The 24809-nt window shown below is 36.9% G+C and overlaps 1 protein-coding gene across 5 annotated transcripts in view; it reads left to right on the top strand.

Annotated features, from left to right (window-relative positions):
* Positions 1–24809, top strand: part of hts (adducin 1-like protein hts) — a 125148-nt gene that overhangs the window by 75366 nt on the left and 24973 nt on the right. For all 5 annotated transcript variants that reach the window (XM_074169697.1, XM_074169695.1, XM_074169696.1 and 2 more), the window contains exons 2-4: positions 14842–15291; positions 20846–21126; positions 22759–23284. In XM_074169697.1, coding sequence (XP_074025798.1) covers positions 14852–15291; positions 20846–21126; positions 22759–23284 — 1247 coding nt within the window. In that variant the 5' untranslated portion in view covers positions 14842–14851. The remainder of the gene's footprint in view (positions 1–14841; positions 15292–20845; positions 21127–22758; positions 23285–24809) is intronic.

Raw genomic sequence — 24809 nt, 5'->3', positions numbered from 1 at the left:
AGAACACGGAGTTCTGGCAATGAAATCTTTCTCAGGTTCACACGCAGGAGAAAATATAGCAAAGGAGCTCAACATTGTCGCGAACTGCTATATTGATCACACTAAAATACATTTACTCATTCATGATAGCGACGCTAACATGGTGAAGGGTGTTCGTTTGGCTGAGTACGATTCTGCTAGATGTTTCATACATACGCTTGAAAGAGCTATAAATGAGTCGCTCAAAGTCCAGACTGAAGTGACAATAATAATTGCTACTGGAAGAAGACTTGTGACGCACTTCAATCACTTTGGTTTAGCTTAAGAAAAACTACAGATGATTCAAAAAGAGCTGAATATACCCGATCAGATATCAGTTAGTATCAGATATTAGCACTAGGTGGAATTCCACGTTTTATATGATTGAACGTTTGTTAGAACAAAAATGGGCCATATCATTGTATGTTGCTGATCATGATACACTGATCAATTTGACAGCTCAACAGTGGAGTTTAATGGAGCAGTGTATCAATTTATTACAGCCTTTCGAAGAAATAACTACAATAACAAGTTCTGGTCTATCCTGCATATCGGAAGTAATACCGCACGTTACTGCTTTAAAAAAATACTTGGATAAAGATGAGACTGAGCAAAGAACGTCTGATTTATCACATATTCGAGCCTCGTTAAAAGCTGAATTAGAATATGGCGGTTCAACGCCATAAGTGAAGACTCAAACTACTTGATTGCAACTTACCTAGACCCGAGATTCAAAACAAACTACTTGGGAGTGCTTGATGCTGAAAAAGGGCACCAGGAGATTCTATTGGAATATTTGAAAATGTCTTATGAAGAGTCCTCCAGTTGCATCTTCAACACCGGCTAAAAAAAGTAGACGAGAAGATGCCGAGTCAGCTGTTACTCGCAAATTTCATGACACGTTTTGGAATTGCTTTGATGAAATAGTATATGAAAAACTGTACTAATGATATTCAACGTGAAGAGAAAAACGCGATAGCATGTGAGCTTGATTTTCATCTCAAGTCGGTGCGAATTGATCGCAAATGTGACCCTTATTCTTGGTGGGCAGCTAATGCTAAACACTACCCAAATTTAACAAAGTTTGCCAAAATCTATCTCTCAGCACCTTGCAGCAGTGTGTACAGCGAAAGACTTTTTTCTGAAGTTGGCCTTATTAACGAAGATGAGCGAAACCGCTTGCTACCTCTTACTGCAGAGAAATTAGTATTCATTCGCCATAATTTGCCTTTAGTGCAGTATGAGTACTAATTCATTTCCTAAGTTGTGGAATTATAATGATTACTGATTTTATTTGTTGAGTGATACTAACTAAATAAAGCAATTAAGGACTCAAAAGATTTTTTTAAATCCAGTATTCGGCCGGGTAGGCGCTAGTTATCCGGTATTTGGCCGGGTATTCGTCTTTTGTTTTATTACTAGTTCAAGTATTAAGTTATTGGGTAATTCGAAATGTATGTATATGAAGTTGTCACAAATGAAATCAGTGAACGGTTAATTGATTATAATTAGATATGCGACGAATAGTGGTGTCTTCGAATAAACGAACACTATTCGGTTTAACCTTTTTGATGTAAGTTTCAAAAAGAAATGTGGATTTGAAGTTCAATTGCTTCATTTTATCAGCTTTATTGAACACATTCGCCATAGGATATCTTTGACTTATAATTTATATAACATAACTCTTGCATAAGAAGTTTTGTCTTTTAGTTCTATACCATGTCGTGTAGCAAAGAAAATATACTCGAACCGAATGATTCGGCCGAATATAAATAATGAAAAAGATGCCGAATTCGCCGAATACCGAATAAAAAAACGAATATGCGGCGCATCACTAATAATGTAGGAAGATTATGTTGTACTAGTCACAGAAACAGCAACAAGATCGGGTGTGGTTGACATTTTCTTGGGTGACCACTGTAACCAGTGACGGACTTTGGCACATTACTCAAAATTACTCGTTTAAAGTGTTCCGAAAACCCTATGGTTGGTGTCATTTTTTAAATTTGATAATTCCAGAAACTCAAATGAAATCAAATTTGTTTTCAATATAATAAACAATTTTTGTATAACATAGTTATTTTATTTCAATTATCTTGAACTTTCACCCAGGCATTGGAATGCATGTATTGTGTTATATTACTCATTCAAATAAGAGCTCTATATGCACATTTTATGGTAACAATATGAATATACCAAGACAATGAACTATAGTAATGTAATAACCAAAAATAAAATTCAAAACTCATAGATATCTAAGTTGATTATATGATTGTGTAAAAAAAGATATATATGGTATAAGAACTGTTATTCAATGTAGAAATTTAATTTTTTTTTAGTTTATGTCATTTTTTTTGAGTTTTCAATTATAAATCGCTTGAGGGCATATTTGAATTCAATAATATTTTTCATTGTTTTCAATTCTATTGGGAGTTGGTTGTACAGTTTTGGACCATATCAGAACACGAATCTTTGTGTATGGTTTTTCTTGTAAAATGGCATTTTAATAGTTAAATTCTCGACTGCTCTAGTTCTTACTGTTGTATGAGTTACATATTGTTAAAGTTTGGGAACATATTTACGAGACACTGATAACTATATAATGATCTTACGTTGAGTAAATTATTGTCTTGATATAGATGTTCCGTTGAAAAACTTATATTTTTATATTATTTTCAAAATTGACTTATATGTTATTTGTTAGCTTTTAATGTGGTTGTTGAAAGTACCACCCCATGCTATTATACAATACGAGTATCTCATTATGGATTCTGCCATCTCTTTCAGGAAATCTGCAAAGATTTAATAAGTTTTCAGCAAGTACAAAGAGGAATATTTTCAATTTTTTAAAGCAAAGTGGTGAATTTGACAAATACTTCAATTAAAGTGGTAGAAATGCCAAAAGTAGTAGTCATAAACATATTTTTATTCGATTTGGAGATGCATTCATTGACTGCATGACATGCAGCCTTCGTTGACTGACACTCATTATCCATTAGAATTAGAATCTAAAAATTACGGTGGCATAATAAACAGCTCATAACGTTGAACTAGGAGATGAGGTCACGAGTTGAATAGCCAATTTAACGTCGACCTTTGTGTCCCACGTATTCTCTCTTCCACCAACTATATTATCGAATCAACGCCACCTAAATGCTGATTTCGTGGTTTGTCGATTTTGTCATTTCACGAATAGGATATTTAACCTATATATGAAGTCAGCTTCACGGTGAATTCATTTGAATTTGTTTGAAGTTGCATCATTACAATCTGATAAAATTTGTGAAGCGGGTTGGTTGAATATGGAAAACAGAAGATTTCTACATTCTGGAAACCTCTTTCATAAAATCATCCTTACCGGAAAACCCTCCTATCTTTATCAGAAAACAACATTCCGCACTGGCGTTCATAATGTCAACATAAGAATTCGAGGAATATTCTCCCCACCCCCATTCAGAACTGAACTCTTCAAGAGATCGTTTAGTTGCCATATTTGCAAAATATATAATTTCATTCCACCAAATTTCAAAACAGGAAGTATCGAAACTTTCAAAACCCAACTCAAAAACCTTTTGTTCAGGACATATCAGTAGGTTTTTATTCATTATTTTCACATACTCAACTGCCGCTTTCGCCAAAAACTATGACATTTTTTCATACGTTTCTATACATCTTCTTATCATATCGATAGGTAGGTATAGCCTATCCATTCCCAATTGGAACGGCAATAAAAATAAGAGTACAGTCATACAATAGATCAAAAAGCGGGCAAATTAATTTGCAGGTAGTGGTTCCACTAGTTAATTACCGAAAAATCAATTAGAATAATCATCATTTAACAAACAAAGTCCACATCGGACCAAAAAGTTTAAGGTATATAAACAGCTAACCCTTGTCTTTAGATTCAGTATTTAATTTGCTCCTCCTGAAGATGCTAACCTTGTTAGCGAAACGCGCTAACCTTGTTAGCGAAACGCGCTAACCTTGTTAGCGAAACGCGCGTCGAGTGCAAAAATATCAGTTTGGTATGAGGGTAATTGATCTCTAGAGAAAGTTTTCAGCTTTTACCTCAAAGGTTCCAGTCTCATCTTTTAAACCGAGTTTTGTGAAAATCTTAGTGTTTTTGGGTACTTTTATCAAAATGGCTTTCTGGAGACCTTTTGAAACAAATGATAACATTACGTGTGAGGAACCTGTGTCAATCGACAGGGATCCGGAATTTGATAATAAGGACTTATATGTTCAAGTTCAGCGAGTAATTTTAAATATTCATGAATGCTTGAAGAAGGAAAACTGTCACACTTCACAGAATGCTATTGTGAATAGAATATGCTGTCGTTCGACAGTTCTTTGAGTCATTAAAATAGGGGATGTCATTGACCATGCAATGAAACGAAAACAAAGGAATAAAACATTCGCAAACGTTGATGGTGCTACAATTTATGGTATATACCAAAAAAATGAAGTACCAACCTTGGAAATGATTTGGTATAAATTACTCGGCTATCCCGATTACAATTACAAATCTTTAGAAACTCTACGAGGTGTCGGATGGTCATAATGGAATCGACACGCATTGTTCAACTCCGACAAGAATATTTGAGGCGAATGAAAAGCTACTGAGAATCCAGCAGACATATAATCTACCTCGACGAAACATGGTTTGACACCCATGATGTTGTCAAATATGGCTGGGTAGACGAAACCAAGTATTGTGCTTTGAACACACCTTCTTCAAGGGGAAAACGTGTTATAATTTTGCATGCCGGGGATGAAAGTGCGGTTTCGTACCTAACGCTTTGCTTCTGTCGGCCAAAAATATAAAAGATTCGTCTGCTGATTACTACGAAGATATGACTGCGGCTTTATTCGAAACCTGGTTCAGTGAGCAGCTTCTCCCAAATATTTCTCCAAACTCGGTTATTGTTATGGATAACGTTTCGGATCATTCTCGGTTATTGACTACAATACCAAACAATAACACAAAAAAAGCAGATATTGTTGATTTCATGTGAAATCATGACATGGAAATACCCGAAAAGATTCCAACGAAAAAGGTATTACTGGCGACCATAAAACAAGGTAATTTCAAAAAGGAGTATATTATTGATTCGATGTGTGAAACACGTGGTCATATTCTCTTAGGTTTGTCTCCATATTATTGTGTGTTCAATCCAATTGAAATGGTTTGCGTCACAATGAAAGGAAGCTTGCGGAAATGTAATCAGTCACCGACTTTGAATGCTGTAGTGCTTGACAATATAAGGCGAGGTGAATGAAGTAGGTAATAGTGATGTGTGGAAGAACTGTGTGGCCCACGTTATAAAAGAAGAGAACAAATATTATGTGCAAAGTTCCATAAATCCGATCGTTATTCAACCCGATGATGATTCCACCTCATCCGAATATAGCGAAGAAGAATTTTGATTTTTCTAGCAATTTTGTTGGCCTCTATTATTTTGTAAATATATGTTTGACGAGAATTCGATGTGATTATTTGTGTTTTCATTGTATTTTAGAGTTTTCGACTCGGAAATCAACTACCTTAAGTTTCGAAGTTTTTCATAATTACCCATGGTGGAAAAATTCAGCTGAGATAAATTTTGCATGGGGTGATCAATTGCTATGACTAAGAATAAGTAACTGAAAAACTACCACTGAAAAATAATATGCTGACTCCTATGCCGAGGCAGGAATTCCTTCTCTGTGCTGTTCCAATTGGTATTGGAAATACTATACGCATAGGTATTTTTCAGGGTAAAGTGGAATAACAACAGAGTAGCGCTATCCGCTGCCGAGTTGAACTTCGCTCTTGATTTTCTTACATATATTTCAAAGGATTATTTTTCTATAAATGAACTGAAAGAGGAAATAATAAAGACGTTATGATTATTTTTTTAACCGTAGTTTGCGCTGGTCAGGCCCTATCCCCCGAAGCCCCTATGCATTCGGGAGGGCGCGCCAGCATTATCAACCAACGACCACCCCTCACACCGTGGGGTAAGTCATCATTGGCTCCGAGAATCATGTGCCCTGAGCAAGCGCACTGAGCCAAGAATGACAGCCTTTTGCATCTGTCAGGCTAAGATTTCTGCCTTAGTACTGCAAGATTCGAGAGTAGAGAGGACATCATTCCTCCAAGGATTCCAATAATCAGAACAACCATCCTGACAGAGTGGTCTGGATAGAGTCTGCGGAGTTCGTTTTTCCCCCTCGTTTCGAACGATGTTCGTCTCGCCAGGAGCTGAAAACTCCACGACAAATATCGTCTTCCTCTGGTGGTCGAGAAGACTACCGGAGCGAAGGGCAACACCGGAGTCTTGTCAATACCGTAAGAGTGAAGTAGATGGTAATATAGCACTCTTAGGGCCGCGTTATGTCGATGGATATAGGCCGAGACCACATATGCTGGACATGCTAATAGCATGTGGTTTCCTCTGTGGTTAAGTGGTTAAAGGTTCGTTAGTAAGTCCCAGTCATAACATAGTCATAACTATGTATATTCTACCCCATGCTGGAAATCACAATGGTTCAAAATGGGTTTTTCATCAACCAGCTACCGTCCCCGTACAATCGACAACCCTCAGAAGTAAGTGTAAGCTGATAAACAAGGCCTTACCTTTAACGTGTCAATATCAACACATTAAAAAGTAATATCCCGTTAGTTCTTAGCTTGAGCGTAGTTCGTATGAGGAAGACAGCTGGGTAAGGAAATACTCAATTTAGTGATGCTAAACAATTCAAAATAGCGTGATTGACAATGTTTCATGATGAATTTTATTATTTCGGACTTCCACTGTCTGATATTATATAAAATGATTTGAAATCCCTGAAAGACCTAAAAGAAGAATTAAAAACGAGAATAGCTGAAAATAACAATTATATTGAACAAAAAGAAACTGAAATGAAATAACAGTGAAATAATATAGTAAAAATAGAGCAATTGAACAAAAAATATAAATAAAAAAATCAAAAATTAAGAGATTCCAAGCCAACTAGTGAAATTCAATTCAAAATAAATTTGAAAGTTTTGAGATCAATATTGAAAACATTTACCAATTGTATGGCGACAATTGAAACATTATATTTTCCCAAAATTTTGATCCCGACCATTTTATCACACGTCTATATCATTTTCAATTCAGACTAGTTTTTTGACCATCTTATTTTCTACTATGCGTAAACAACATTATATAGTGTAGTTGATTTCTCATATCTATATAAGTTTGTATTCCTCTAAACATATTGGTTGATAACGATCCATTTATTTGGCCATAAAACGAAAATAAACTAATTGATTTTTGTCAAAACATTTATTCAACGTCCATGACATTAATTTGTTTACATTGTTACGTTACCTTGGATTACAGCCGATAATTTAATGACTAATTGAAATTGAAAATTTTGTAACAGTTTAATTGAATTATTTCCAGTAAATTCATACAAATGCTCGGTGCTATTGTCATATATTTTACAGGAACCGATCACTGATAACAGTATATTCGCCAAGGATAAGTCTGTAAGTCAGAGAGTAATAGATTCGCCTTAGACATATTTTACTTCTTGTAATTTCATTATATGTAGCTCTTTTTGGTGCGTTGTAGACTTGCGTGCGTTCCAATAGAACTTACCATGGTTACTTTGGTTAACCGCCCACAGATCGAAATATTTTGGTTTGCAACGTTGTGCAGTGTGTCGCAGTCGAAGCGTAAGGCTGACCGCACATAGATCTGAACTAATTGTTTCGAGACAAAATGTGTCAATCGATTCTAGCTAGCTGCACACAGGTCGAAACCATTAGTTTTGACAGAGACAGATAGGAGAGAGCCAGCCTTAGACTGGCCTCACACAGATTGAAACATTTTGGTTCGCAAAGTTTCTCAGACGAAGTCAAAACGATTGTAACGAATCTGAAGCCGCTCCTGACTGATATGCCTTCCAGCGAACAAACACGTGACATCACCGCAAAAGGAATGCAGTTGGCAACCGCCGGTAAAACTCTATTAACGAACCGATTGCAGATTTCTAGAAATGATCGTTACCGATATATAAGCCCGGCTTCCCGAATGGTTAAACAAGGAATTCAAATAGTGGAAATAAATTAGACGTTAGTTGCTAAGTGTTGTAAATAAGTTAGTTTGTGATTAGTGAAATATTATTGGAAATAAATTTGTTGACAGTTGATCAATGAATTTGTTACACGATGGAAACTGGACAAAACATTAGTGCGAGTTGTTGTACGACGTTTAGATGTCAACTATCTGGAATAATTCTCCAGTCAATTTTTCTTGAAACCTTCGAACGGCGCACGCACTTGAAGCAGATTCTTCTGATTTAAGGAGTGCTTTCTTTCCAGTGGTACCTCTAACAATTGTTATCAGCTCCCACAACAGAATGACAACCTATGCTTCCTCGTCCATTGCTTAATTTAACACACAGTCGGGCAGGGGTCAAAAAAGTTGTTTCGAAACAAAACAATTTGCTTCGATACAGACAGTAATAGATAAATAAAAACAGCCAGCACCTCCACGGAGGGAACCCCAAGAAGGTTGAAGAAGCCGCGCAACGACAGTAAAGTCGCTGCACTTTCCAAAACCTTCGCGGAGACCACCGTAAGACACATCAAGGTTGCCAGTGTGTGTTCGGCGAGTCTTGGACTACACCTGCCAATACTAGCTTCTAGGCTACAGAAGGCACTCTCAAATGACCACCAAAAGACTATCGGCATCCTGACGAGGAAAAATGGCGACAAAGCCGCCAACCTCCAGGAGAGTGCTGAGATTCTTATGGAAACTCACTTCCCAGGTTCTGTCTTTCCTGGAACGGCGAACTGGACGGATGTACCAATAACACCCTCACAATATGACTGGCAATATGCTAGTACAGTAATTGATGAGGACAAAATAAGATGGGCTATATCGGGCTTTTCCCCCTTCAAGTCACCAGGGCCTGACGGTATAAGACCAGCCCTACTTCAGTGGGGACTGGACACTCTTATGCCACACCTGGTTGGAATATTCAGAGCCTCTCTAGCTCTGAGGTATATTCCCAGTAAGTGGAGAGAAGTAAGAGTAGTATTTATACCCAAACCAGGTAGGATGGACTACACCCTACCAAAAGCATTCCGACCAATTAGTCTCACATCGTTTTTCTTAAAAACCATGGAGAGGCTATGTGAGCGGTACATAAGAGATGAAGTACTTGTTAACAACCCACTTCATCCAAATCAGCATGCATATACCCCGGGAAGGTCTACTGATTCTGCCCTTCACCATGTGGTTGGCAGAATCGAGAGATCATTGGACAACAAAGAATCCACCCTAGGTATATTCATAGATATTGAGGGAGCGTTTGATAAAACAACCTTTCCAACAATTACCCAGCAACTACACTCCAGGAATGTACCCCTGGTAGTAGGAGAATGGATACTCCAGATGCTCTCTAAAAGAGCAATAAGTATTAATGTAGAAGACATCACAGTTAAAGGACTGGTCATGAGGGGATGTCCACAGGGAGGGGTCTTATCACCCCTTCTCTGGAACATAGTTCTGGATACCCTAATTAATCACCTTAACAAAAATGGATTCTACACAATTGCATACGCAGATGACATAGTTATCTTGCAGACCGGCAAATTTGTAAACACACTGTGCGATAGAGCGCAGGATGGGCTCAAATTGATAGAAACATGGTGTAAGGAACACTCACTGTCGATCAATCCCAAGAAGACTGAGATGGTCCTTTTCACCAGGAAAAGAAGTTTAACGGGCTTAAAACCTCCCGAAATCTTCAAAAGCCAACTGAACTTCTCTGAAGAGGTGAAATACCTTGGTATTATCCTCGACAAGAAGCTAACATGGAACTCTCATCTACAGAGCAGAGCAAAAAGAGCATACGTGGCTTATGAGCAATGTCGGAGGACAGTGGGACGCGCATGGGGTCTTTCACCCCGTGTAGTCGCCTGGATCTACACTGCAATAATAAGACCTATGTTAACGTATGGAGCCATTGCATGGGGACCGAAAGTTCTACAAGCAACGGCTATCCAAAAATTATATCAAATACAGCGACTGGCTTGTTTAAACATCACAGGAGCCATGAGAACAACACCAACCGCGGCAATGGAATTAATCACGGGTCTGACTCCTCTGGATCTGTACGTTAAGGAGGTTGCGTTAATGGCCATGATACGATTGCACGCGGCTGGTGTAAACCTAGAAGTAGGAATGGGTCGATTGAGGCTGGGCCTATGGCGGGAAGCGCTTACTGCGCAACCTCTGCTGCAGGCAACAAGTGATGCAATTGAACCCAGGTTTGTGTTTAATAAACCCTACAAAATACAAATTAAGCAGAACACAGAGTCAGATGCTACAAATGCAATACGGATTTATACAGATGGCTCAAAAACCAAAGAAGGTTCAGGATGTGGAGTGTACTCCAGATCACTAAGCCTAAGGATTAAATGGGGAATGGGAAGAAATACCAGCGAGGTCCAAACAGAACTGGCTGGTATCTCAATCGCCACAAAAGAAATAACCAAGAAAAGAATTTCTGGCAAAAACATTACAATCTGCACTGATAGCAGACAAGCACTATTAGCCTTGAACAGACACCGTGTTACTTCAGGACTAGCACTAGAGTGCCACCAAGATTTAGCCAAAGCCTCGGTAGATAATAACATTATCCTGAGGTGGGTTAAAGGGCACGAAAGGAGTAAAGGTAATCGCATTGCCGACTCTTTAGCCAAGGAAGCGGCTGGACTAAGAATTTTAGGACCAAGTGGCACCCACGGCCTGATGACATCGACAATTGCGGAACTAGTCAAATATTACACCCATGCTCAATCTTTAAAGAGATGGGATGAAATCAAAGGATGTAATCTTGCCAGGATCACCTTGGGCGACCCTGGGAAGCTGGCGCCGAAGAAATATCTGGCGATGACCAGGAAAAATCTACGCCTTACAGTAGGATTTCTGACTGGCCACTGTCAGCTAAGGAAACACCTACATAATATGGGGCTAGTGGACACACCTCTATGCAGGATGTGTGAACAGGAAGATGAGACTGTCAGGCATATCCTGTGCGAGTGCCCGGAGTTATCGTCAATAAGAGAGTGTGTGTTCGGCGAGTCTTGGCCTACACCTGCCGATATAAAGGAGATGTCTCCCAGCGACCTGTCCACCTTCCTGGAAAGGACAGGATGGACGACGACCTAGGAGGACAACTCCTCGGGAGGATGTACAATGGGTCACATGTGGCCTAAGTGCGTGGGCTTACACTCACCCTCCCTACTCTACAGATACAGATACACCTGCCAATATAAAGGAGATGTCTCCTAGTGACCTGTTCACCTTCCTGGAAAGGACAGGATGGACGATGACTTAGGAGGACAACTCCTCGGGAGGATGTACAATGGGTCACATGTGACCTAAGTGCTGTGAGTCTACACTCACCATCCCTATTCTACAGATACAGAAGAGCCAGCTCTTGACTGACCATACACAAATCAGAACTTTTTGGTTCGAGTCAATATTTTTTAACTCTACGAATCGATTTCCTCGATAGATTTTTTTATGAAATTATATGACTATTCCACAGGTATTCCACTTTAAGTACTTCAAAATATTCCACAAGATTTGGTAAGTGGTTCCAAAGTATTGCCAAATAGGGCAGACAAAGCAGTTTCTCTCACAAATCTTGTTTTCAATAAATTTTAATACAATAGGTATCACGCATATATGTTTCTGTTTCAAAATCGTTTGATTTCAACATGTATATTACCCGCATGAAAGTTGAGATAATTACTTGGAGTTACTACTTTTAATTTCTTCAAAATGTCCAATTTGTAGACCTGACGAAAAATGAGAGTAGAGAACTATTATTATCATAGTCACTAACTTTGTCTGCTAATAATCTTGCTAGGGATATTAAAATAATTACACAAATAGGCCATAATAATGGTTTCGACTCAGACACAATCCAGAAGTTAGTCAGAAAACCAAGCCGTAAATTCACTTACAGATTAATATACCCCCAGATCAAACAATCAGAACAGAGATAATTGCGGGTTTCTTCAGAAAAAACAATATGGTAGTGGCATTCAGACCATATGCCGGGTTATCTGATTTCCTTTTCACTGCCAAAGATAAAGTGGACAAGTTGGAGTTTATAAGCATACGTGTCCGGAGTGTAAAAGTGTTTATGTGGGACAATGTGGTCGAAATTTTTCAAAACGGTATGCTGAACATGAAAGGTCGTTCAAAATAGGTAAAAATAATTCGACATTTTCAAACCATTCCTTGGCATGCAACCACAAGTTCCCGAATCTAAACGACACGGAAATGTTGCACTATGTAAGGAAGGGTTAAGGGTTGCAAACTCAATTATTTAGAATCCTTGGAAATTCATAAGCATAAACATTGCGGGTGCAACCTGTTAAATGATCAAATCGATCTAGTTTACTCACCGGTTTTCAAATTAGCGTATCCACATTGTCACAAGCAAACAAAATTCAGGTACTGAATTAAGCTAAGTACCTCAATTATTACCGACAGGGCTAATTAATCAATCAATTTCAGATAATAAGAAGAAAAAAATGTTATATAATATATACCTTTTCATCGGTGGGGGAAGCGACTATAGATTTTTAAATATGTAAAAAAATACTGTTGCATGGACATGCTCGAGCACGTCAAATATTGATAGCATCAATGTCCTACGTATTTTTAATAATGTTGGTATGTTAATCTGATCGTTTGCATGATTTGGGTGGTTGTACGTAAGGGTTAAAAGTGAAAAGAAAAAAAATTTAATCGAGCGCGTCAGATTTTCTAAGGGGGTGTTAAGTGCAACAAAAAAAGCTCTCATTCAATAATTTGACGATTTCAATCTGAGGCAAACTCGCGGCCATTATTATAATGTGCAAAAAAAATTCGCCATTTTGAAATACTCAAGCGCGTCAGATTAAGTTATATATGGTTCATCTTTATGTTTTAGACGTGCTGTCTCATAATCTGACGATTATCTAGAGGGATTTGCTGAATCTGACAAAAACAATATTTAAAAAAAAATTCAATTCATTGAACTTACTTAATTGAAAAGCTCAGGAAATAGCATGCAAATAAATAAGTGTATGTATTTCAAGTAGAATACTTGTATTTATAATAAAATAATTTTTAAAAAATGATTATAATTAATTAATTAATCAATTGATTATAAAAAAATTAATTTTTTATAATCAATTGATTAATTAATGAAGAAAAGAGAAATGAAACTTTCTATGTTTTTCATCACTTTTAGTTGTAACTAACGTTACTGCAGTTTCGTCCTATAAGGACATTTTCAAACTTATATATTGTATAAGTTTATAAATGTCCTTATAGGATGAAACTGCAGTAACGTTAGTTACAAAGAAAAGTGGTAAAAACATAGAAAGTTTAATTTCTCTTTTCTTCATTATGATTTCCTATCACGTAGTGACGGCTACATCCATCAATTAATTGATTAATTAATCATCATCTTCATCACGAACGAGTCTCTGTGATCAGCTGTGATGGCGTCATGGCAACAGAATTCAGAGTGGGACGGAGTGAGAGAGTAATAGATAGAGAAAAAGTGAATAGAGAATAGAGGAATAGAAACTCGGAGAGGGAAATATAGGTGTCACACAGTTGCACGCATTAAACTTTATCGACGAATTTTTGTTATTTCGGCTTGCGGAAATCGTCAGCTTATATAATTTACGTAATCGTAAATTAGCAACGCTCGAGAATGTCGAAATGAGGTTATTTTTTTACAACTTTGCTGCCCTCCCCTTTCTTTACGTCAGTCTCAGATCGTCAGATTACTGGAATATACACTTTTTAGCAGGTAATTAACTCACTCTACCTTAATCTGACGCGCTCGAGAATTTCTGATGATCAATTTTTTTTACTAATCTGATCCTTTATCCCTCACAGGCGGCCTTATATATGGGGCTCATATTTGGTGGAGGTTCTTAACCGGGTACAAGGTATCCCCCATGTATATTAATTTGCCGCACTTTAGTAAATCCCGAAATCTCCGCATGGGCTTCCCTATTATTATAGGACGGAACAGCAGTAACAATAGTTACAAATAAAAGTGATAAAAACATAGAAAGTTTCAATTATTATTTTTCATGATGATTTCCTACCACATAGTAACTAACGAATGCATTCATCAATTTAATTATTATTATTGTTATATAAGGGTTCAAAACACTCCTAACTTTTTTAATGGAACGTTTTATGATACGTCGTTAAAAAAATCAGTAGTTAGAACTATATAAATTAAGAACCTTTTTTGTAGTAAAGGAAATGTTTATGCTGTACACCCCAATATCGATAAAATTGTGAATAATAAAAAAATATGGATGCCTGAAAGTCATATCCACCAGAAAGTACACAAAAATTTGTTTGGCAGGATTATGTTTCAAATATTATTTAGTGAAAACGCGAAAACCCTATTGAAATTTCGTTGGACCTTATATGAAGTCATTCTAAAACAAAAGTTTTCACGAATTCTCCAGAAATATTACATAATTTTAGGAGAGTATTTCACCTTTAGTAAGAATATTCCAAAATTTCTTTATAATCAGGCAGTTTTATTTACAAAATCAGTTTTTGATTCATTTCAATTTATCAAAGAATATGACAAAACATATCTTATATACCATTCTAAAAAGTCCGTATTTTAACTGCGTGTTTTGAAATATTGCCACTAGAAAAAAGTATATATACTTTTGTGAGTGTGTCCACTATTCTGCTATGATTCGTCATTTCACTCGATCCTCTTTTGTTTCAGATCTCACACAATGGCCGATACCAGTCAGGCGGAGCTTCCGCCACAAACCAACGGCATTTCCGACATCGACGACGAAGAAAGAACCAAAATGAGACCCGTCGACATTGACGCGGACGTGAAAGAGATGGAAAGAAGGAAAAGAGTGGAATCGATCATGAACAGCAGGCTGTTCCGGGAAGAACTCGAGAGAATAATAGAGTCGCAGCTGAAGGATGGGTCCGGACCGAGCGGATTGCTTCAGCAGATTTCCGACATGGTCGGCGTGAACAAGCAATCTGGAAACGTCTTCAAAAATTCCAGTTGCGTTATCCCCATCAATGATATAAGAGGCATCGAAGCTATGGGGTACGCTAAAGGAGAGAAGCTTCTGAGGTGTAAATTGGCTTGTCTCTACAGGTTGATCGATCTGTACGGGTGGGCTCATGGCTCAAGTACACTCATAACTGCCAGGTAAGAAAATATTCGTATTACCTGTTTAAAGTTATAAGTTTTTTTTTCAAAATGACGAACTGTAGGTTGTTTACAACCGAAGTATAATGGATATTGGGAAAGTTGTGTGCTCCCAAGTTATTCGTAAGCTCTTCAAGAGGTTCGAATTCCATTTTAACAAATTTGATGAAGCTTTCCGGTTATTTTTCTAGTACAGTGCTGTTTCCAGACGTTACGAATTTTCTGAAATGAGGAAAGTTAAACTTTCACGGCCAAAACTGAAATTCGAAATTTGCTGGGTAGCTATGTTCCAATGGAGAGATTAACTACGAACGATTCGCCCATAACTACACTACGATGGGTATTTCCACTCGTTGACGAGTTCACAAACATTCGGAGGTTTTATCCATATTGGAACACGGCTACCCAGTCCGGATAACTAGTTCGAATGGAGAAAGTTATTTCGATATAAGGAACAGTGTTGAAATCAAAGTATATATGGGATCGATTCTACAAAACAACAGTGCGACATGATGGTTTTCATTCAACTACTGTACATTCCTCTGTAAGAGGGCGCTTCATCATATGTACTTGAACGAGAGTGACAATAACAACCCGCTAGAGAAAACAATTTGAACTAATTCGAACGAAAGTCTGAAAAACTTGTATCTTAACTGAACCTGGACACTTAACAAACTTTGAATGCTTAATACCGCACATCTGGCATTTCAGCCGTATTTAGATACTTTAATTTCAACAACCTCATCAGCAACTACATTCCTAATAAAGTGGTGTCTGACATCTATATGCTCGGACCGTTTGGGAATACTGGATTCGGGTGCAAGCTGTTGAGCCTCTGATTATCATTATACAACGTAACTGTATCCAATGTATTTCCTGTGAGCTCATACATACAATTTTTCAAGTAAATGGCGTCTTTTGAACCTTCAGCTAGTACCATATACTCCGCGTCTGTGCTTGGCAAAGTAAAGTTTTTTTTGTTTTCAACTACCCCAAGAAATAGTTTCCAAGAAAGTTGAAAACAAAATCAGGTATAAGACTTTCTAATAAATTGTTCACTGACCCAATCGGTATCAATCAACCCCTCGAGCAAACTCTCTAAACATTCATTGTTTACTACGCATTAAGTATTTTAAAACTCTCTTTGCTGCTTTACAAAGTATTTCCCCATAACAATTATTGAACTGACTAAGGTAACTCAACGTAAAGGATATATCAGTTCTCGTAATGATTGACAAATGCATTAGACTATCATTACATTATCTTAGATTGCAATAGACATGTTTCCTTTGGTTTTAGTTGAGTTTTTTGAACAAATTGTTGCTAGGTTAGGTTTAAGGGTTATGGGTTACATTTTGTTTCAATAAATATAATGGCTGTTAAATAGGCCGATGTCTATAGTTAGAAGTATACAAGCGATTCATTTGCTGTGGCAGTTAATAGCTTATCACAGCTATTTCATGCAAACTGGTTCCAGTTTACACATCATAATCCAGTGTTCAGATAAATTTTTGACTAAGTACTTCCCAACTATTTGAAAGCTTCCTCCCATTCAGATGGTAGCATGCTTTTGAAATTATGGAACTTGTACTAAAAACGTTACTCAAAGCCAGTTTCATCCTCGAATATATTTTGAAGGAAGAAGCCCTTCTAATGCTCATATGAAAGACTCTATCAGATGTCCAATGGACAAACTACAATGTTACCCCTCTTTTCTTTTGAAAACAATGGAGAAAATGAAAAATGTTTATGTAAGAAGCAAATTTCTATCAGAAATATCCATTTCTTTCGTGGCAAAAGACGGATTGCAAGATATTTACTGGCAATTGGACCTATATCACGTACTTATTTTTCACAACTCAATTGTCAACGTGTCAGCGTCGCCTAAACCAAAACTGAACTGAAAGTAAGGACTCGACAAACAATGGTTCTTTACGGAACTCAGCCTACATTTTCCATGGAAGTCAAATGCTTGGGCGTGATCATCGATAAAAAAATTCGGATTAATCAAATCTCTAAAGCTACAGCGGCAACCTGGAATGCTGTAGAATATTTGAAGAGACGTGGGGTTTGAAACAAAAAATGATGTTCTCACCTACTGGTCGTATGTAACGGCCATCATATCTATGGTTACCTATGTCTCATTAATATATTGATACAAAATGAAAGAACCATTAGCTTAAGTTGTGAAAGTGCAATGACTGACTAATTTGGGAGTCGCAAAAACAAATTTTACGTGATCCACAGCTGCTTCGGAGAACATGTTGAATCTTCCACCGTTGTATAACGGTGTTTTGTTAGCCACGATTTCGAGGTGAAGTTTGAAATGGTAATAAATGAGTGTATCATACGAGCCGCAGCTAGGTACGAATCCATTGGTATGATAGTCTGTTCAAAATCTGTTGAAAAATCTGTTTTTCCGTTAACCAGCTGTCACACCTCTACGAACGATAACTCTCAAAAGTCGAAAATTGTACTAGCAAAGGACTGACGAAGTCTTATCTTTTAACGTGTGATTCCTAACACCGGTTGGACGATCGTCGGGCTTTGCGGTTCGAACCACCGGAGCAAACCACCCACGTCAACGCGACCGGCTACCGTCCCACCAGATGGTTTCAAATGGATTAAGCGATTGGCACGGTAATGATAGAGCCAAGATTCTAGGTCTTCAAAGCAATTATAAACACCCATTTTTGACTTGCTATAAATGTTTGCTCGGGAGTATCTGGAAAGAAGTACTCGTGGCGCACACTATTTCATTAGAGTGCCATGCAGTACTGAAAGCTCGGAAGTCATTTACTTGTGAGTCTAAACCGACCCATTTTCATGATATTTCGGAAAAACTATTTTTTTGCAAATAATGGGGCTGTAATTAAATATGTGCATTAAAGGATATCCTTGATTTTTTTTTGTTCCTTTGGGAGTTGTCTGACTTTTGTCCATTTAGTCCAAGTCTCCAGAAATCACTGCAGCGCCTCTTGGGCTTATTGCGTTTATTCTCCCATCTTCTCATGACACCCATTCCATCAGTCTCGTTCCCTGTACTAGTTTGTATAGGTTCCGTGTTGAATGTTCGTCATATTCTTCTGGACGTAATTTTGTACGTCCATATATTGCCTGCCTCTTGTGATTCAGTGCCTCACATTCGCATAAGATGTGTAGAGCTGTTTCTGCAGCTGAGGTCTCCGTTGTCCACCCCCATTTTATTCAGGTGTCCTCTAAGCGGACAATGACCGGTTAGTAACCCTGAAATTATTCTGAACCGATTCCTACTATATTGAAGTAGTTCTTCGGTTCTTTTCTCGTACGGTTCCCTAATGAAGGTTCTACTGTGTTTGTTGCCAGATACTTTTGTCCAGTACTCTGTGTGCTTCTTATTGGTCCATGTCCTAATCTGGTTTCGTACCAATGATTTTGGTACCCCCAGAGCTGGTTCAGGACCTAGATATGAAGTTGATGATCCGCGTCTAGCGCATTCATCAGCTTTATCATTACCTGTGATTTCTGAATGCCCTGGCACCCAGTACAAAGTTAATTTGCTCCTGTTTGCAAGTTCCATCAGTTCTTTATGGCATTCCCAGACCGGTTTTGATGTCACCTTCGGGTTTGTCAGAGCCCCTAGTGTGGTCTTACTGCCTGTTAAAATATAGATCCGCTCGTTTCTTTGAGGTCTCAATTTAATAAGCCTTGCAAGATAGCATACACTTCCGCCTGAAAGACGGATGTGTTTCCCCTAAGCATGCAGTCTATCCACCTACAGCTTGTCTTGTCGATCCCTCTTCTCAACGCATATCCTTGACTTTATTTCACTCATTCTTCAGACTGATGGGATCTCGACGATATCGAAAAATGCATATCTTTATTGAAAAAAATAAAGTTGATGATGAAATCTAATGAACGAAACGTTGCATTGCAAATTGGTTTATATCGGACTAGTTGTTGCCCGCGACTTATCCCACGTAGAATTTGGTTTGTCACATTATGTTTCGTGACAGACCATTTTTTTATTAACCCAAAACTTCAGATTTCCAACTTCAAAACTGACGAAAATCAATACAATCTTTGAACCCCTACTTCCCCGTTGGAGGGTGGAAATTCCTGATTCCTTTTCTTGATGCTTATTTACGCTAAACAAAGAACCTACCTGCATATTTCAAGTAGCTTCGGCTATATGTTAACATAAGAGGTGGCAACAGCTAGTAATTTATATTTTTACTTTAAAAACACAGTAACTGAAAAAATATGCCAACTACACTAAGTAATGAATAGCTTCGAGAATCGAATTATGTTACCTATAAAGAAATTCGCAAAACTAATACAACCATCAACGACGTCCCGCATTCGGTTCGCGTTCTCGGCGATTGCGCTTCACTGCTTAGACCGCCCTTCCACACCCGCGCATCGTCCCCCGTCGTCTTATAGTAGACGCGACGCGTAATGGCTTACTGCGTCGTCTCAAGTTAATCTTATCGTGATAGCTTTTAAACGATTCGTCGAAATTATTTAGTGTAAAAGACAAAGTTCATCTATATTAAATACCTAAAATGACAATTGTATTAAATTGTATAAGAATTTAACAGATATTCTAAAATGTTGTACATTGTGAAAAAAGTATCCAATTTAATTGTATTTATGGCTCAGTATTTTGCATATAGTGGCTACCACACAAGAGGGATATATATGCTATTGCGAACTGTTATTTATAACAACCTAATGATACATTATCTGCATGTACTCCAACGGTATAGGCAGCGCACGCCAATATAGCTCTCAGGGAGCAAGAATTTTTTTCAATTACCCCTATACTTATCGTTATATTATAACCAAAATTACACAAAACCTTTGTAAATTGTAGCCTATATACTATTCTGATGTATAAACTATATTTATGTAAAGATTCATCTAACTCCGTTCAGTCGTTTAAGCGTGAAAGAGCCACAAATATATATATATATATATATATATATATATATATATATATATATATATATATATATACATACATACATACATACATACATACATCCTCACAAACATTCACATTCATATTTATTAATATAGATAGATAGATAACAAATATGAAACAGTATTGAAAGTTCCTCTGTCTTTTTTTATTTAATTGGAAATAGAGGCGGTTGAGCCAAAAAACGAAATTCGACAGGGAAATTTCGTTCAATTCAACCGACCTTGTAGGTCTTACCGTTTCCGAGATAGCAATCAAGTAAAAAAACGGCGTGTATATTGAAAATATAAGTAATTGTGAACAAAACTCTCCTACTTCAATTTAATATACAAAAAAGGAGTATAATCTACACTATTTTGAATTTAGTATATTAGAGCCCCTTGATTACTTTCTAATGCATACCCAAATGTATTAGATTAAATTGAAAGTGGTATATTTTTAGGAGAGATTAATTTTTAGGAAAGAAAGGTTTTGGCTTTCTACTTTTCCATCTTCATACAAAAATATGTGGGAATTTTTTCCTTCCTTTCTTTGGAAGATCCCCTCATGAATTTTTTTAGTGAAATATTTTATTTTTTCTTTTTCTTTTAGGTTGAACCAGGACGATGAGCAGTTTTTGGTCAACCCTTATGGAATGTTATTTCATGAAGTAACTGCCTCCAGTTTGATAAAAATTGATATGCAAGGTGGTGTTATCGAACAGGGCACCACGAACTTTTCGGTAAACATCGCAGCATTTTCTTTGCACGCCGCAGTTCATTCAGCTCGACCGGACATCAGATGCATCATCCATGTTCACACACCTTCTGTCGTAGCCATATCCTCGCTCAAACACGGTATTTTGCCCTTGAGTCAGGAATCCGTCGTTATCGGTAAGAATTCATTGTTATCAAGCTAATGTTACTGAAAAAAAAAAATAGAATTTCCAAATTTGCATGTGGGTTGCCAACTTTTTAATGTTTCTTATTAATCAGTGGGCTATGCTTGAAAACTGGCAGTAAACAAATCTAAAGAAATGAACTTTAAATGTTCAAGCCAGTCTCGGATATACCTACACAGTATAGGTTGAATGGACTGACGCCTATCACAGAAAATTTCCTGCATATGCAATTGGCAATGAAACTGAAAGAGTCGACCTTCAATTTTGGAACGGGCACACTTGCAGACCGGTTTCGGGCTCCTTAGCCACTCGTCATGTAAGATAGTGACCATCATCGACCTAAAGTCAATGATATTGCATAATTGAAAATCGAAATTCTTTCAGAGTATTTCATTCCTCGTCTTAAGTTGGAGCGTCCACTAAATGGAGTGACATTTTTTTTGTATATCCGAGAGTGGCTTGAACATTTAAGATTCATTTCTTTAGATCAAACTTTTAAATGGTTACATACATAATGATTTGAAAATTTAATATGTAGCTAACTATTTTTTGGCATTACAACCAAACAAAATCAACATGCTATCGATTCGTTTTATACTATATGATCGTCAACAGTTCATCAACATCAATACTTTTTTCAAAAGTTTCTTATTTTCTAAGATATGCTGAATTATCACTACGAATCAAAACACTCACTACTTGATTGTGACTTATTCCTTTAGCTAGTTTTAACAAAATTCATTTGAAAAAAATATTGTTTTCAAACTTTTTGAACTCGTTCAAACCTTGATATTTCAGAATCAAGTTTAGTTTTTGGAAAACTCTTCAGTTTATTGATATTTATTTAATATTACGAAAGTGTTTTTCAGCAAAATTTTATTTGGGTGTGTATATATATATATATATATATATATATATATATATATATATATATATATATATATATATATATATATATGGGTATATAGTTTTTTCAAAAGTTTTGTCAAAGGAAAACAGACCTCGAAACGTGACAATTTTTGTCGATCGTTCAAATAATGGGGCACCCACTGTGAGAGCTTTTCGACATTTCCAATACGTTTTGAACCATCAAAAACCGCATGGGAGCTGACGCCAGTTCTTCCGCCCTCCCACGCACAGTTTGTGATTAGTCAGACTCCACCAAGGTCCTCAAATCCTTGTCCTGGCATACTGTAATTGAACCACTTCGGGGCTCATCTTCTTGGCTAAAATCTCCGGAACGAAATTTGGCAAACCAACGTCGAACAGTGCATTCAATAACAATGTTGCCAAATGCCTGTTTGATTTTTCTGTCTATTTCGGCAGCGCTTTGGTTCAATTTGAATTCTTGAAGAAAAGTTGGCCGAAAATCGCTGAACGACGTCATATAGTAATAAGCTGAAAAGAGGCAAAAAATAAAAATTTTGAAAAAATGAACAGCATCAATGCATAGAGTACAAAATTCTCTATTGATCAGTATACACCATGACAGTAGAATAAATATTTATTGAGATATGAAGTTACAAAAACACATGACTTTTAAAAGGACATTACTTTTGAAACAACCTTTACTCAATATGAACTACTGTGTCAACTGAACCAAACATATTTCATTATTTTCTAGGTGAAGTCAGCACGCACACATACCTCGGTGGTCTTCTCGACCCCGAAGAAAAAGACAAACTAGCCAGAAATCTTGGACCATCGAACAAAATCCTTCTTCTTTCCAATCAGGGAGCCCTATGCTGTGGCGAGACTATAGAAGAGGCGTTCTTCAATGCCAGAAACACCGTCCTAGCCTCAGAATCACAGCTCAAACTCCTGCCCATAGGAATAGACAACTTAGTATTGATCAACGACGAGATTAGAAAAAGAATTTATGATGCAGCACACAAGCCTCCGGAAAGCACACCACGACCTGACCAGCCCTCCATATTAGAGTCGAAAGTTGAGAGAAAATGGAGAGTTGGTGGGGTGGAATTTGAGGCTCTGATGAGGATGTTGGACAATGCTGGTTTCAGAACGGGTTATATTTACAGGCATCCATTGGTGAAGGGTGATCCTCCAAGACCTAAAAATGATGTGGAAGTACCCCCGGCAGTTTCTTCTCTGGGATATTTGCTTGAGGAAGAAGAGTTTTACAAACAAGGGTGAGTTTGTTGTTACAACTCCAGCAGAATATTGAAAATGGCTGTAAACAGAAGATTGAGATAAAGGCTTGGGAGTGCATATTTCTAAATTGATTCTCAAATTAAAATCAATTATCTCTCAAAGTAAAAAACGATTCAGTCACTTTTCGGCTTTTCTGAAGATAGATAGATGGAAAATAGAAGATATAAAATGAATTGCTTTCAATTAATTGATAATAGTGAACAAACTTAACTCTTCTGATTCTAAAGTAGATAGTTTTAATGGTGACCTTTATTGTAATTTCCATAATTGTCACTAGAAAAATGAGAAATTTAGAGAGTGTTTCACCTTTTTTTATGGAATTGTCAAAAAAATTTCAACATTTTTCAACAATGGTCACAGTCATGACTATTCGACAAGGAAAAGTTTTCTTCCGAAGTTATCACTATGTTTATACAAGGGGTTTACAGCATTACAGTTATCATTCTGAGTAGAAACAGATCGTGTTATTCTGAATATTTTGTTATTTGCAAATGTAATTGTAATCTGTATATCCCTTCATTAAGTGGTAAAATTGCACGTCTGGTGAACCTCGTCAATTCACAAATATCTAAATCAAATCAAAGCATGCTTTATTATCTGAAGAATAGAATTCTTATTGAAAAAGCTTCTAAATGTAATAGTACATAAATCGTAACTGCTTAAAATAAGCAGGAGATCATGATAAATAAATTAAATTTAAATTAAAATTATGCAAACCAATATGGATTGTCGGATGTTGAAAGTGGATGAACTCATAAATGTATATATGTATATATATAGTCATGCTACTATAAAATATTTTCACAATACAGTAAAATAGATATAAAAACAGTTTTCTCTAATTTATTCTATATCAATTCGTTATAATTCAAAACAGGACAGAGTTGTAAGTTGACACATATATACATACACACATATAATAATTTAATAAAATGTTTAACTCTATTTAGTGTTTTTAGTGTTTAACACTATTTAGTGAGAGGCATGGATACGGCATATCTTGTTCTGCTGTCGCAGCTATTCAAAATTTTTTTCAAAACATTCCCTCATATCATAAAACGGTCTTGTGATTGAAAATTTTTTTGCTCCCCTTCTGAATTTTGGAGTGCTATGAATATTTTTAATTTGCTTCAGTAGATTGTTGAACATTTTCATACTATTGTAAACAATTGAATTTTGGCATTGGGTGGTTCTGGGGATTAATACAGGTATATATTGGCCATTTGCCATAGTATTATATGCAGTATCAGATTTTAATAAATGTAGTTTATGCTTATGAACTAAACTAGTTGATTCTAACATGAAGATTGATGTTAGCGTGAGTATCCTCTAAGATATAAATAAGGGTTTACATGAAGTTTGATGATTAACAGGGCATATGTATCTCAGTGCTTTCTTTTGTAAATTAAAGATCATTGAGAATAATGCTTGTGAGTAGGCTCCCCAAAATGCTATCCCATATCTGATGTGAGAGTCCAGGAGAGCAAAGTAGGCTTTTCTAGC

Source organism: Leptinotarsa decemlineata, unplaced genomic scaffold (genome assembly GCF_025532065.1).
Source record: "Leptinotarsa decemlineata unplaced genomic scaffold, Ldec_3_MD MMD2_P_RNA_scaffold_5, whole genome shotgun sequence".
In the NCBI taxonomy this organism is placed as follows: Eukaryota; Metazoa; Arthropoda; class Insecta; order Coleoptera; family Chrysomelidae; genus Leptinotarsa; species Leptinotarsa decemlineata.
This window is presented reverse-complemented; position numbering and strand designations above follow the sequence as displayed.